This window comes from Hemitrygon akajei, chromosome 23 (assembly GCF_048418815.1).
Source record: "Hemitrygon akajei chromosome 23, sHemAka1.3, whole genome shotgun sequence".
In the NCBI taxonomy this organism is placed as follows: Eukaryota; Metazoa; Chordata; class Chondrichthyes; order Myliobatiformes; family Dasyatidae; genus Hemitrygon; species Hemitrygon akajei.
Window position 1 is genome coordinate 31,961,932 of NC_133146.1, and position 14,487 is coordinate 31,976,418.

Consider the following 14,487-nt stretch of genomic DNA (forward strand, 5'->3'; position numbering starts at 1 on the left):
TATGGGATTCATTGCCCCAGGCAGTTGTGGAGACCAATTCATTGGCTATATTTAAGGCAGAGGTTGATAGATTCTTGATTAGTCAGGGCATGAAGGGATTTGGGGAAAAGGCAGGAGATTGGGGCCGAGAGGGAAAATGGATCTCCCATGATGAGATGGTGGAGTAGACTTGATGGGCCAAATGGCCTAATTCTGCTCCTATATCTTATGGTCTTATATTAAATAGAAGGAAATGGGAACTTTAGCAGGAGCTCCTTGCTGATCCAGTTGGCAACTGGCTGAACTGCTTATTCTGCACTTCCCCCGTAGATCTGGTTTCAGGAGGTCTATGCCAGATCTCAGATTGCTGCTCATGAACAGCATTGCAACTGTTTGATTTGTCATCGCATGAACAGAGTTCCAATATACAAAAAGGAAACTGCCTACCTTGTGCTGTAGAGAACTATCCTCCTTGCCCATAACTTTAAAGGACTTCTTGAAGGTTTGGATAAACCTTTTAGCTAACCCATTTTTTGCTGGGTCATGAGGAGCTGACTTGAAATGTTTGATGCAATTTTTTCCCCTGAATAGTCTGAACTTTTCTGACATGTATTGTGGTCCATTGTCACTCACAATTTGTTTGGTTAAGCAATTTCTGGAGAAGATAGTCCTCAGAGCGGAAATGATCTTTTTTGATGTGGTTGACTTCATTGGATCAGGTTCACACCTAGAAGATGTTAAAGGTGGGGTTCCGCAGGGATCGGTTTTGGGGCTGTTGCTGTTTTAATTTACATTAGTGATTTGGATAAGCACATAACAAATAAGCTAGTAAAGTTTGCTGATGACACAAAATTAGGGGAGTGGGCTGATAACATTCAGGCAGCAGAATCAATGCAGTTAGATCTAAAGAAAATCCAGATGTGAGCAGATAAATGGCAGATGAAATTTGTAAATGGAGAGTTTCATATATAGGAAGCAGAAATATTAGAGTTGGAAAGTTCACTGTATGAGAAGGATGTGGGCATCGTGGTAGACTCACCACTATCAATATCTAGACAATACACAGAAACAATTCAGAAGGCTAATAGAATGTTGGGCTATATAATGCACTCAGTGGAGTTCAAGTCGAGATGTTTTCCTTAAGCTGTATAAACTGGAGCACTGGAGGAAATTCACACGGTACGGGAGAAAATGTAAAATCTTTTTACAGGCAACCATGGGAATTGTAGAATTGAACCCCAATCAGTGATTGCTGGCACTGGAATAGTGTAACACTAACCACTGTGCTACATGCCATCCACACTTATGGCAATTTGTATGGTGTAAAGGTTAAGCCGTTGATTAGACTTGGGGCTTTTTAGTTAATTTCATAATGCCACTTATTTTCAGTCTTGTGAGATTCTATATCATTTTGTCCCATTCTCAGTGCTCTTGGGAGTCTCCAAGCTGTCAACTCTCTACCGCCTGCCAAGTTAATTGGATGGTGCACCCTCAAATAGCTGCCTTTCTGTGCTGCAGCCGATTCTTCCTTCAGGTATCTTATTCAAATCAAACAGCCAGAAACCAAGTGTAGGACAAATTAATATTAGATCATAAACACAGTCACAATTTCCAAGCCTGACCACTGATCCTCCATCCCAGAGCTCATCAAGCAACTGAACATGAAGAATACTTTCAGTTATTTCCAGTTGCAAGTTGGCAGGGCTGTTACATTGCGTGTTTCCTGTATTACCCGTTTCTCAACAGATCAGGCATGCCTTATCTATAGACAGTATATGGAAATACAGTGTAATTTTAGGAGATATAGATCTGCAGAGCTAGTCAATCTGGCTTTGGACAAAGCTAAACACCCATCTGTTTTTCATTGCAATCACTTTAAAGCGTTCAATTTGGAGAACATACATTCTAAGCATGATATTTTCACTCTTCATAAAGATAGGTATAAATGGAAAATATGCATGTGGTTAGTACAGTTTCAAAAATACAAGTAACATGATGCATTGTGTCATTATGATCTGCATCTATAATGGAATAAAAAGGAAGGAATATTTTTGTAGATACTGTATGTGAATGGTAAGATCAATGCAGTGGATCCTTTGGGAATGCTGGGCATTTCGGAAAACTGGGCCTCCATTGCCCGTGCCACACTATATGTGGAAAGATGATTAGAGCATCTGCTACTTCCTTGTACAGTGAACTGCCCTCTGGCTGACCTTCACATTGCCTCATTAAGAGCGGATGTTACTCTGTGGATGCAGGTCCAGTCCCAGAAGATAACATAGAGTTATTACCATGTCTCTGATCAGCTCTGTGACTCTGTCTTCATACACACTGTACCAAGCTGACATCTCACACTGTACTGGATGTTGGAAGTCTTGCTTGGCTCACAACCTACCTGGAACGGCCTCTCCTGCAGTTTCTGCATTTCATTCCCAAATGTCCATAAGCCCATAAGACATTTGACCAGAATTAAACCATTTGGCCCATTGAGTCTGCCCCATCATTCGATCATGGCTGTATTATTCTTCTCTCAACTAATTCTCCTGACCTTCTCCTCATAACCTTTGATGCCCTCAGAAATCTAAAACCTATCAACCTCTGCTTTAAGTATACTCAATGACTTGGCTTCCACAGCTATCTGTGGCAATGAATTCCGCACATTCACCATTCACCGGCTAAACAAATTCCCCCTCATCTCTGATTCTAAATGGATATCCTTGTATTCTGAGGCTGTGCCCCTGGCCCAGGACTCTCCCATTATTAGAAGCATCCTCTCCATGTCCACTTATAACAGAGTTGATGAATAACTCATATTTCTGCATTTAATTTTTTGCAACACCTCAAACCTTCCACTTACAGGCCCTAACTTATATTGATAAAGTCTGCAATTGTTTTCACAGGCATTCTCCTGATGATTAGCGTAACTTCATTCCCAGCTCATTTAGACCCTGGACCGTCACTGTAAATACTTCCATAGTACACTCCAGTCTTCTGGTTCCGGTCAAAGCCTCAGGTCAGCATTAACATGACAAATACCTTAATGTATTTGTATGTTTCCTACTGATATCCCTTTAATAGGGACTCAGGAAGCAAAAATAACATTGTCACTTCATTAATAAAATCCATAAATGTTCACACTCTGAGCATTTCTGGGAAGTGGTAAGGTTTGAGATAACAGCATTAATGGACATTCTACCTAAAGAAAATACATATTTGGTGCTGACATAATCTCTAATTTAGAGGAAATTTCATATAATATTACATTTAGAAGCCCAGAAATGACAGCCCTTACTTCAAGCAATGATGTTATACTATACTTCACTCTTTATATCCCCAAGATTGCACTCCAGAATAACTATAGATTTACAGATAAAGAATGTTTAGGGGCATCAGACGTCATAAAAGGTGTTTCATAAATGTAGCATCTTTCACCGCTTAGACTAAGAGACACACATTTGAAAGAAAAATGTACTTACCAGTTCAACTCTTCCAAATCCTCCAACTCCCAGCGTGTCGATGATATTGAAATCACATAGCTTCAGATTTGAGAAGAAGGCAGACTCAGCTTCATATCTAGATTTTATCACATGGAAAAATGGAAAGCTCTTAGTTGTGATAAAACGACAATTTTGCAGCATTACCACAGGATGGTAAAACCTTGAGAACAATCTGCTGGCAAAGAATCCTTCAGAGGAGGCCTAGACTTTGTTGAATAAATTGAATGTGTTCTGGTCCCAAAAATCCAAAATAAAAATGTTGAGATTTTGTAGCTTCTCCATGTGCATCAAGTTAGAAACAATAATATTGGAAGATGCTAGAAATAATTCCAGCTAAGCACATTCTGCTGAAGCTTTTCTTTTTCTTTTGTTACTGATTTTAATCAGCAATCTTTCAGGGCAAGGATAATAAGGTGTTTTAGGTTTCCGTATCTCATTATCTGTGTTATCTCCCAAACAATCTCGTGTGCAGTTGGCAAAGATTCTCCAGATGGGAGGGTTCAGAAATAGCAAGTCCATAAAAATCTCCAAATAGAAATCACATCCTGTTTTCTATAGGGAAACACTTCGTAGCAAATCCCACAAAGGGATTCGCTCTGGGGCTTACGTAGTTGTTACCGATTTAATGAAGTATTTGAGTCTTGCTCATGTATATTTAAGATCACACTGCCAGTTGTTGAAGTATATAAAAGACAATTCTGAAACACAGCCAAAGATGATACAGTCTGAGAAAAAACACAGAAGCGTGTGAGAGTCCCTCATAGATCCACTAGCCTGCATGCAGATCCAAAATTAGCAACATGTGGTATGCCCTGGTATGTGAAGAAAAATTTGATGATATGCACTCTGGATGGGCAACTGGCAGCTAAAAAAAAAAGTTGGCCACATGATCTCATAATTGGCCTTTAGCCAACTCTATGAGGTAATTCAACGTGAGAGCCTTATTTGCTTCTCCCACTTTGAACACAGAGATTTTGTTTTATTCATATTCTGCCGTTATCTTAATGTGGCAATTCTTCATGATAAGCAGAATACAATTGGCTGAACACACATCCAGAAATTTGAGCACACCCATTCAGGTGTACAAAATGGGGTAATAACAATATGGGGGTAAAATCAGGAACAGAATGCCAGCAGTTACTATTTGGGACTGAGGAGATTTGTTGGAAAAGTCACATGTTAAGGGTGATTGGATTTGAAAGGGTGGTTGAGATCAGAACTGATCACATATAAGGGAGACTAGATGTTGGGTATCTTGAGGGTGTAAAGAATTCCCTAAAAATGCAGGTAAATAATCTTCATACAATACCAGTATCCCAGCCTGGAGTTACACTGGAAAGTCCATGTTCTCCTGGCACTTCCCAACAACAGATGCCTCCAGGACAATGTGGTCCAAATTCCCCCACAATGCTTCAAAAAGAGGATTACATGGAGAGTAATGTTGTCCTGAATACCTTGACCCTGAAATCACACTAGGGTCACAAAGAAGTGTCCAGTTCAATTATGAGACGGGCACTAAACTATCTGGAAATAAACATCATCATGATGAAAAAGCAATACCTTGATATTATATTTATGGATAATGTTTTTTTATGGCCTACACTCATTTTGAATCTTTTGAGAGCTTGACCATCACAATGATGGGAACTTCATGACTTGGAAGACTAGTGACTCGATGAGGTCGAAAGGGTGGATGTGGAGAGAATGGCTCCTATGGTGGAGGAGTCTAAGACCTGAGGGCACTGCCTCAGAATAGAGGGATGTGTATTTAGAATGGAGATGAGGAGGAATTTCTTTAGCCAGAGAGTAGTGAATCTGTGGAAAGCATTGCCACGGGTGGCTGTGGAGGCCAAGTCACTGGATCTTTTTAAGGCAGAGGTTCATAGATTCTTGATTAGTCAGGGCATGAAGGGATATGGGGAGAAGGCAGGAGATTGGGGTTGAGAGGAAAATGGATTGGCCATGATGAAATGGTGGAGCAGACCCGATGGGCCAAATGGACTAATTCTGTTCCTATATCTTATGGCCTCAGTGTCTAATATTGTGCTGGACCATGCCTTTCTACAATGATATTAATTAATGACCTTAATAAATTGCTGGACAGATTAATACACACTGGACAATTACAGGACAGTACTGGGTGGAATAATGTGGCATGTGGCCAAGTGGTTAAGGCGTTGGACTTGCAATCTGAAGGTTGTGAGTTCAAGCCCCAGCTGAGGCAGTCTTGAGCAAGGCACTTAACCACACACTGCTCCAGTCCACCCAGCTGAAAATGGGTACCGGCAAAATGCTGGGGGTTAACCTCGCGATCGATTGGCGTCCTATCTGGGGGGGGGAAGTCTCGTACTCTCAGTTGCTTCATGCCACGGAAACTGGCATAAGGCTTGGGACAGACTGATAAGGCTATACGGCTTGGGACAGACTTTAACCTTAACTTAACTATCTGGGTGGAATGTGCTTCATACAGTAATAATGTGAACTTACTCACTCTCTACTTGACACAAAAGATCCTGTCATGTTATTTAAAGAGCAGTGTTTTTCTTCCCAGTGTTCTTAACAATATTTGCACCTTGAATAAAATGATGAAGGTAGATAATCTGGTCATTTATCTCACTGTCGTACATGGATATCTAATGGGCACAAAATGGATTCCATATTTTCAATGTTCAGTGGCAACAAAGACAAAAATACATTCTTGGCTGTAGATGTTTTGGCAGATCTGAAGGTTATGAAAAGTGCTATGTAAATGCAAGCCCATTGCTCCTGTTCCTGCCCTCCTCATCCAAAACTGCTAGACAAGCTTCTGTATTTTCCTTTGAAACTATCTTGATCACCTCTCCCTTGCATCCTTATCACTCACCTCAAGCATCACTAAGATTTACCTGTGTTCATCTCTTCCCTATCCCACTGGGCCAAGTTTCTTTGAGACATCTACCAGCCCTAGCCATGAATTGGTGTCTTCTTCCAGTCTCTAATACTCTCCTTATATCCTAGATGAACACACCTCCTCCATTCCCCAATCTTATTTGCACCAAATTGCCAATTTCTGTTGCTGCTCTTCATGTTGCTGAGTGGCATATTATCTGCTGCCTATGTACCAGTTTATTCCACTTTAAACTTACCATCTTTATCCCCCTTCCTAATTAACAACTGCCCCAGTTTCAACATTTGTCTTCCTCTCAAAGTTATTGATATGCTGTCAATTCATAAATCTACACTTAACTTACTGATAACACTAAGTTTGAATCCCTGCCATGACATGCTGCCTAAACAATGAAAGTCACAAATGTGACTTTAAACATAATAAAATCACTTTTCGTATCCTTCCCTATCTCAACATTGCACTTAACGTGGTTGAGCCTAACATTTCCATATAACATCTTTCGGATTGCTGGTGTCACATTTTCCAGGATCTATTTCTATCTTCCCAGTTATAGACAACACAAAAAAAACACTTGCAATAGCTTCTCTTCTCCCTCATTGACTGATAACTCCAGTGCCTTCCTGGAACTTGCCTTATTCTTAGTTGCTCCTCAGAATCATGAAGGAATTTTAAAACTTTATGAATAAAGAGAGTTAAATGTGCACAAATCAGAAGGGCAGAAACCTGACACAAGTCCAACAATGTCCGGATTTAGCTTGAGTGCATCAGGCAGTGGACTAGAAACCTCCTCAGGGGAGTTGGGCTGCCAGAATAAAAATAGTCACCATTCATTAAGAGTGTGTGTGTTTGCAATCTTCTAGTTTAACTCCAGGCACAGCAATTTCATGAGTTCGTTGAGACTTCAAATTGAAGCTGTGGCAGAAGCACAGTGGAACTGGAGTGGAGCTGAGAAGGTGGCACCTAATTCGGTAATACTGAAACTACATATCTGTTGCCTTGGACAAAACTGGACAAAGCTCTTTTTTCCACAGGACAACACACACAAAGTGCTGCAGGAACTCAGCAGGTCTGGCAGCATCTATGGAAATGAATAGACTGTCCATGCTTCCGGCTGAGACCTTTCCTCACAGGAGTTCTGATGGTTTGTAGTAAGTTTCAAAAGACTATGTTCTAACTTTATCAACTTTAGCACTTTGGAGCAACCTATTGTTACATATGCACGGAGCAAGACTGACAACAAAGGAGTAGAATTAAACATATTTACTGAGTCATGTCGGTAACGGTACACACTGGGCAACCTACAATGCAGGAGTTACGAACTGGGTCTGGCTACATGAAAGCATATACATACTTGAAAACCCGAGCGAAGACAGAACCTTCCTCGTGTAGGAGGCCCAGTCGATTCACCATGCTATGAAACTGCCACATTCTCACAATCAATCAACATGGGACACTTATATACAATCTGCAGTTGGCAGACCTCTGCCAGAGTGGTGATGCTCACACAGTCACACTGTGGCATCCAGGGGAGGAACAGGCTGGGATAGCACAGTGTTGTAGTGGTTAGCACAATGCTTTATAGTACTAGTGACCTGGGTTCAATTCCCGCTGATGCCTGTAAAGGAGTTGGTACGTGCTCGCTGTGAGCACATGTTTTCCTTCAGGTGGTTCCTCCCATAGTCCCAAGATGGTTAATTGGTCATTGCAAATTGTCCCATGTTTAGGCTAGAGTTAAATCGGGGGTTGTTGGACGATATGGCTCAAAGGGCCAGAAGGCCCTGTTCAGTGCTGTATCTCAATAAATAAAAAATAAAAAGAAGAAATGTCAGCACTAGAAGTTGAGTCATCTACAGTTGCAAATAAGTGAGTGACAGGTGATCGATACAGCTCTTAGAAGCTTCCACCCTAGGATAAGAAGGTAGCTTTGTAACCTGAACATCTAAGATTTATAACTGTCTGAGGATTCATAGAGTTGTAACTCAGAAACTGGCACTTCAGCCCATCTAGTCTGTACTCACCTGTTTTTCTGTCTAGTCCCATCTACCCTGCACCTAGACCATAGACCCCATAGCTCTCTCATCCATATACTTATTCAAACTTAACTTAAACCAGTGCTTCCCAGACTTCTTTGGGTGTCTGCCCCCTTGGCTCCCTGTCTACATTCTCAGCACCCACCTCTCCCTTTCTGGCCTCTACATAATAACTATAAAGAATTTTGAATAATGCACAGCCAAGGAGAATAGGAACTGCAAATTCAAAGCAGTGACAAATAATTACAAAAATATTCAAATCTATTTAAAGCTACAAATAAAATTATTTCTTTATTTAATTGCAACAAGAACAATATTCATCAACAATATTACAGCATATATTAGTAGTCCAACTATTGACTACTTCATTGCTTTTTTGCCTTTCAGTGAGGTGGATAGGCTTGGTGCAGTGATATCAGCTTCTCAACATCAGGCTGAATGTTACTCAGAAGGAACTTCAGATCCTCACGTTCAGTATTTTGCAATCTGCTTCATTGCTATGAAAGGCTGCAGTGAAACCACGCTCCACTAATTATGTTGGAAAGGTAATATAGGACACATTGATCTTTACCACAGTGCAGGATAGCGTCCAGGGATTTCCTTCTGCAGCCACAAGTCTTGATATGTTGTTTTTTTAACCTTGATCAGTTCTTCCTCCATCCTTCCTGTTAATTCCTCATTACAAGTGTTCAGGAATTGATTTATTACCCAATCTAGAATGTGGATGGAGAGAAGATGCTGCAGCCCCTTTGACACGTCTTTATGCAGCTCACCCAAGTGGGAACAGCATATTGGAAGATCATCTTCTGGTATTCTTTCTTTCTCTTTCCACTCAGAGAGGCTCAGAAATTGGAAAATGTCGCAATGACCAATGTTGCATTTAAATACGTAGGATTAACTTAGACAGAAATATGGAGACGATTGAACTGACTTTGATAAAATTCACATAATTTCCTTGCAATTGAAGATTGATTTAATTGAACTTTGTGAATAATTCTGACAAATAAGCAATGTCATTCCTAATATTCTTGAGTGGATTACTTAATGAAGCTTTCAAGTCTTCAAATAGTTTTATCACAGTTACAAAAGCACGTAAAAGCGTCTCAGGCAGTTTCCTTTTGAGAGACATCTGTGCAGCAGCAAACGTTCAAACTGTTCATCATTCTCCATATAAAGTTCTCGAAATAGTCAAGAATTGAGAGCATGGAACTTGAGTTTATTTACTGCTGTGATAATGTGATAACAGTATTTAATGACTTGGGTAGCCAATCACTTAAATTTTTTTTAGAGTATGTTAGGTAGAGCCTTTTTCAATAAAGTAATAACCCATGGTGACATCCTGTCATTGATGGTACCCCATCTATTGCACAAGCACGGATATTGATGAGCGGAATGTTTTTCTCTTTAAAAAATTGCTGAACAACCCAAATTATTGACTTCCTCCTCAAATCAGTTTCTGGTCCCCTTGCAAATAATACTCTTGAACCATGCTTTCAACTTATATGAAGCAAACATAACCAAGAAGCAAAGATTTGTTGCATGGCAAAGTTGACTCATCCAACTGCAGAGCAAACTCTGTTTGTTGCACAATGTGTCTTCCACATTCTCAGACATTTCATCTATTCATCTTTGAACAGAGTTGTCACTGAGCAGAATTGCTTTAATTATTTGGTCCAGTGACCTATGGAAAATCGTACTCAGAACCTCTCATACAGTTGGCAGTTCTTCTCCACTTGTAAGGGGCTTCACAGATTTAGCAATGAGCAATTAAACGTTGTATGAAACACACAAAACATGACTGTTTTGTCTTTAAGTGTCTTCCATTTCTGAACTAACAAAACTACTAACTATTCTACTCAATATACTTTCTCTAGACTATGGTCACTGCAATCTGCAGCCTGTAATTTCCCTTTGGGAGTTGTGCTTTTGAACCATCTGAATGACCTGGTGTTTTGGTAGTATCCTGAAGGATTCAACTAACTGGATTCTCAAGAATGTAGGTATGGCCATCGTGGCCATTGCTGGAGAGGACTTCAGGCAAGGTTGAAACTTTGGACTGGATTGGAGTTTCCGGGCCTGAGAGCCAAAAATGAACCAATGTTTAGCTGAGTTAAGCACTGAGCCAAATTGAAAAGATTAAGACATCGAAGTGAGGGACAAACTGGTGTTCAGCTCTCTATTCCATGAGACTTTACTCTCCTCAGTGCTGAACTGACTTTACCCCAATGAACGCCATACCCTAATTCACAGGATTTGCGTCACTGCAGTAATTACAGTATGGGTATCATACTAGCTAACACTGTACCACAGTAGTGAATGGCAATAATACGTGGGCTGGACTTGGAAATCACAATTTCTTTAGTCCAGATCTCTCATAATATGCCAAATACAGAAGTGTCACATTGTTTTTCAGTAACTCTAATGCACTTTGACCAAAACCTAAGGTAACAGTTAAATAGGAAGAGATGAGGTGATTTTGTGATGAATTATACGACACCAAGGATGAAATGCTTATAATTCATCATCTTAAATTAAGCCCGTAATCCCTCAGCTGCCTCCCTTGCTACCAAGTGCCCACCAGTCCCTTATCTTTATAGCCCCCTTAGGAACTCTCACTTCCCTGGGGAGGGGAGGGGTAATATCATCCACTTGGCGAACCACTGTCTTTAAATGTTACAATTGAACCCGCATCTACCACTTCAGCTGCTAGCTTGTTTCACACTCACATACACTCTGAATGAAGAAGTTCCCCTTAAATATTTCATCTTTCACCCAGAACATGTGACCTCTAGTTCTAGTCTCATCCAGCCTGAGGTGAAAACGGCTGCAGGAATTCACCCTAACTTTACCCCTCTTAATCTTGTATACTTCTAGAAGATGTCCTCGCATTCTCCTACACTCCTGAGGATTGTGTTCTTATGGTGCTGGCAGGAGGTTGGAACAAGAAATATGCCTACTGGGCCAGAAGACCATGCCTTCCAAAAGGTGTCAAAGTATCCTCAACCTTGAACCTCCACATTCACGATCCTGGCAGGACACTGCCAGAGATTTCAACACTGTCTTGTTTTCAGGAGAAGGGATGAACAGTGAATTCACCACTGAAGAAGCCAGTCAGCTTAAGTGAGTGAAAGCCTGAAATAACATAAGGATCAGAGCAGCTCTCCCCGCCTAGTCTGCAATATTTATAAATGAGAAAGGGCTCCATTCCTGTAATGTTTGGTTGATCCTCCCACATCCCACAGTTGCACATGTCAGGAAATGTAGAGGAGGCTTGACCCAAAAGCAGAGCAGTGAAGATGATTTGGCAGTACACAATATTTTACTAATAAACTGCAAAATAGCAAGCCACAAGGGGCCACAAAATAAGAGGGAGCAGATACTTAACATGACAAAGTAACTGAAGGCTTGGAGCAACTTGTTTGGGTCTGGCTAGTTCGCAGGAGTGAACAAGGATTATGGATGTGAACTGGGTTTAGGCTGCAGGTGATGATTTGGAAATGACTGCTGTCAGCTGGGTGGAGACTGGAAGGTGCCTGCTGGTGCAGGCCTGGTAAGACCAACCCCCGCCCCCACTATGGCCAGCACCCAACGGGACAGGGATATCTGGATAGGTGAGCTGGAACTCTTCAATGAGCGATGGATCCAAAATGAAAGTGGATGTCACCCAAGTCCACTCCTCTGGGCCGTACCCTACCCAGCCAACCAGATACTGAACTCCCTGTCCAGGACAATGTGAATCTATTAACTGGTGAACTGTGTACACTGGATCACCTTCCACCATCCTTGGGAGGTGCAGGCCCAGGCGGGCTGAGTCGTTCATGGGCAGCGGGCTTCAGGCAGTACACGTGGAAGGTAGGTGTGATCCTGATGGACGGTAACAGCCGGAGACATTAAGTGACTAGTTTGATGCAATGGGCAATCTTAAAGGGATCAGTGAGCTGGGGTGGGAGTTTGCATGAGTTATTGCGCAGGGGCAGGTCTGGGGTGGACAGCCAGACCACCTAGTAACCTCTTCAAAAAATTCAGTAAGGTTTGTCAAACATGGCCTTCCACACACAAATCCATGTTGACTGTTCCTAATCAGACCCTGCCTATCCAGATAAATATATATACCATCTCTATCATCCCAGGCATGATTAGTCTGCCTCAGTGCCGACGGCGGTTGGCCTGACGGAAATAGGCATAGCTGGCAGTTAGAATGGCCTTCCCTGCCCTCTTCCGAGCATTCTGGCATTGGCGAACCAAGGCACTGGCAGACAGGACCTCAACTGTTGGCTCCTCCATAGTGAACAGCAATGGTTGGTAGTCATGAAGCACTTCAAAGGGTGACATACTTGTGGCCAGGGTAGTGTGTAGATTGTGGGATAGTTCGGCCCAGGGAAGATACTTATTCCATTTGGAAGGGTTAGAGGTGTCAAACCATTGCAGAAACTTCTCCACTTACTGATTGCTCTTTCTGACTGTCCACATTGGTCTGCAGACAATAGCCAGAGGACAAACTCACTGAGGTGTGGAGGAGGGAGAAAAGGGCTTGCCAGAAGCATGAGATGAAGTGAGGACCCCAGTCTGACACAATGTCTGGGGGAAGCCATGGAGAACATGTTGGAGAACCAGGTCTGCCATCTTAGTGGCTGACGGAGGCTTGGGGAGAGTGGACTGCTTTGGAGAACTGTTCCATCATTGTCATGATCACCCTGGCCCATTGGAAGGTGGCAAGTCCATGATGAAATCCATGGTGATGTGGGGCCATGGTCATTGAGGGATCAGCAAGAGCGCCGAGGGGTGCTGGTTGGAGGAATTGGGACGGCAATCATAGTGGGCCACCAGAAAGGCTTCGCAGAAAATCCAGAGACCATCGTGCATCTGGATGACCAGAGAGAGGTGAGGAATGAGCCCACTGGAGTGCTTCAGAGTACATGGGGACTGCACGTACAAACAGGTATCGGCTGGAGCAGGCTCACGCTGTAGGGCTTGACAGATCCTCTTCTCAAGGTTCCAGATGATTGGGGCAAGGATCTTGGAAGATGGAATGATGACTGAGAGTCGATCTCCTGATGAAACAGCCATGGAAGTTAGAGAGATCCAAGAGCTCTGAGGGAGCATGGTCAGAGCCATTCAACAACAGCACACACTATTTCTGGGTTCATGGTTATATCTTAAGGTGGAAGGATGTAACCCAGAAAGGAAATGACTTGGGGTGTGGAAGTGGCATTTCTCTATCTTGCAATGAAGTTGGTTTTCAAGGATACGCTGAACAGATGTGACAAACAGGGTCTTGGGAGTCCTTGGGGAAGATGAGGATGCCACTGAGGTAGACGAATACGTACCTGAGTAGCATGTCTCAGAGGATCTCGTGAATGAAGGCTTGGGAAACGGCTGGACTGTTAGAAAGTCTGAAAGGCATCACCAAGTATTTGTAGTGGCCAGTGGGTGTTATGAATGCCGGCTTCCACTCATCCCCCTGGCAGATGAGGATCAGGTTGTACGCGCTCCATAGATCCAAACTGGTGAAGATCTGGGCTCCAGGGAGTGCTTCAAATGCGCTATCCAACAAGGGGAGAGGGTAGCTGTTCTCAATTATGATTTTGTTGAGTTCACAATAGTCAATACAGGGATGAAGACTCCCATCTTTCCTCTTGACAAGAAAGAATCCTGCACTGGCTGGGGCCTGGAACAGTGGAATCAAGCCCTGCTGCAGCCTTTGGCAATGTAATCATTCATGGCTTGGGTGTCAGTTTGCTGGAGGGAGAACACATGACCTTGGGGGGAGGTTGGTGCTGGGGAGGAGGTCAATCACATAGTTTTGTGGTTTGTGAGGCAACAGGCTGCTAACTTCCCTTTTACTGAAGGCGATGGCTAAGTCGTGGTCTTCTTGTGGGTGTTTGGTAAGGTCGAGAGGTTACTCCACCTCCAAAGTCAACTGAGGTTGCACGCAGATGGTCCAGAAGGTGGATCCCCAACTCAGCAGTGAATCAGAAGACCAGGCGCGGTGCCAGTCGTGAGTGGAGAACCAAGATAAGAGATGTGTTGGATGAGTCAGGATAGAGGAATTGGATGGACTCGTGGTGCTCCCTGATGTTCATGTGCACAGGCT

The 14,487-nt window shown here is 42.6% G+C and overlaps 1 protein-coding gene across 7 annotated transcripts in view; it reads right to left on the reverse strand.

Moving 5' to 3' along the window:
* LOC140715310 (cGMP-dependent protein kinase 1) overlaps positions 1-14,487 on the reverse strand; it is a 779,820-nt gene that overhangs the window by 71,533 nt on the left and 693,800 nt on the right. For all 7 annotated transcript variants that reach the window (XM_073027324.1, XM_073027322.1, XM_073027323.1 and 4 more), the window contains one exon: positions 3,456-3,552. In XM_073027324.1, the coding sequence (XP_072883425.1) occupies positions 3,456-3,552 (97 nt within the window). The remainder of the gene's footprint in view (positions 1-3,455; positions 3,553-14,487) is intronic.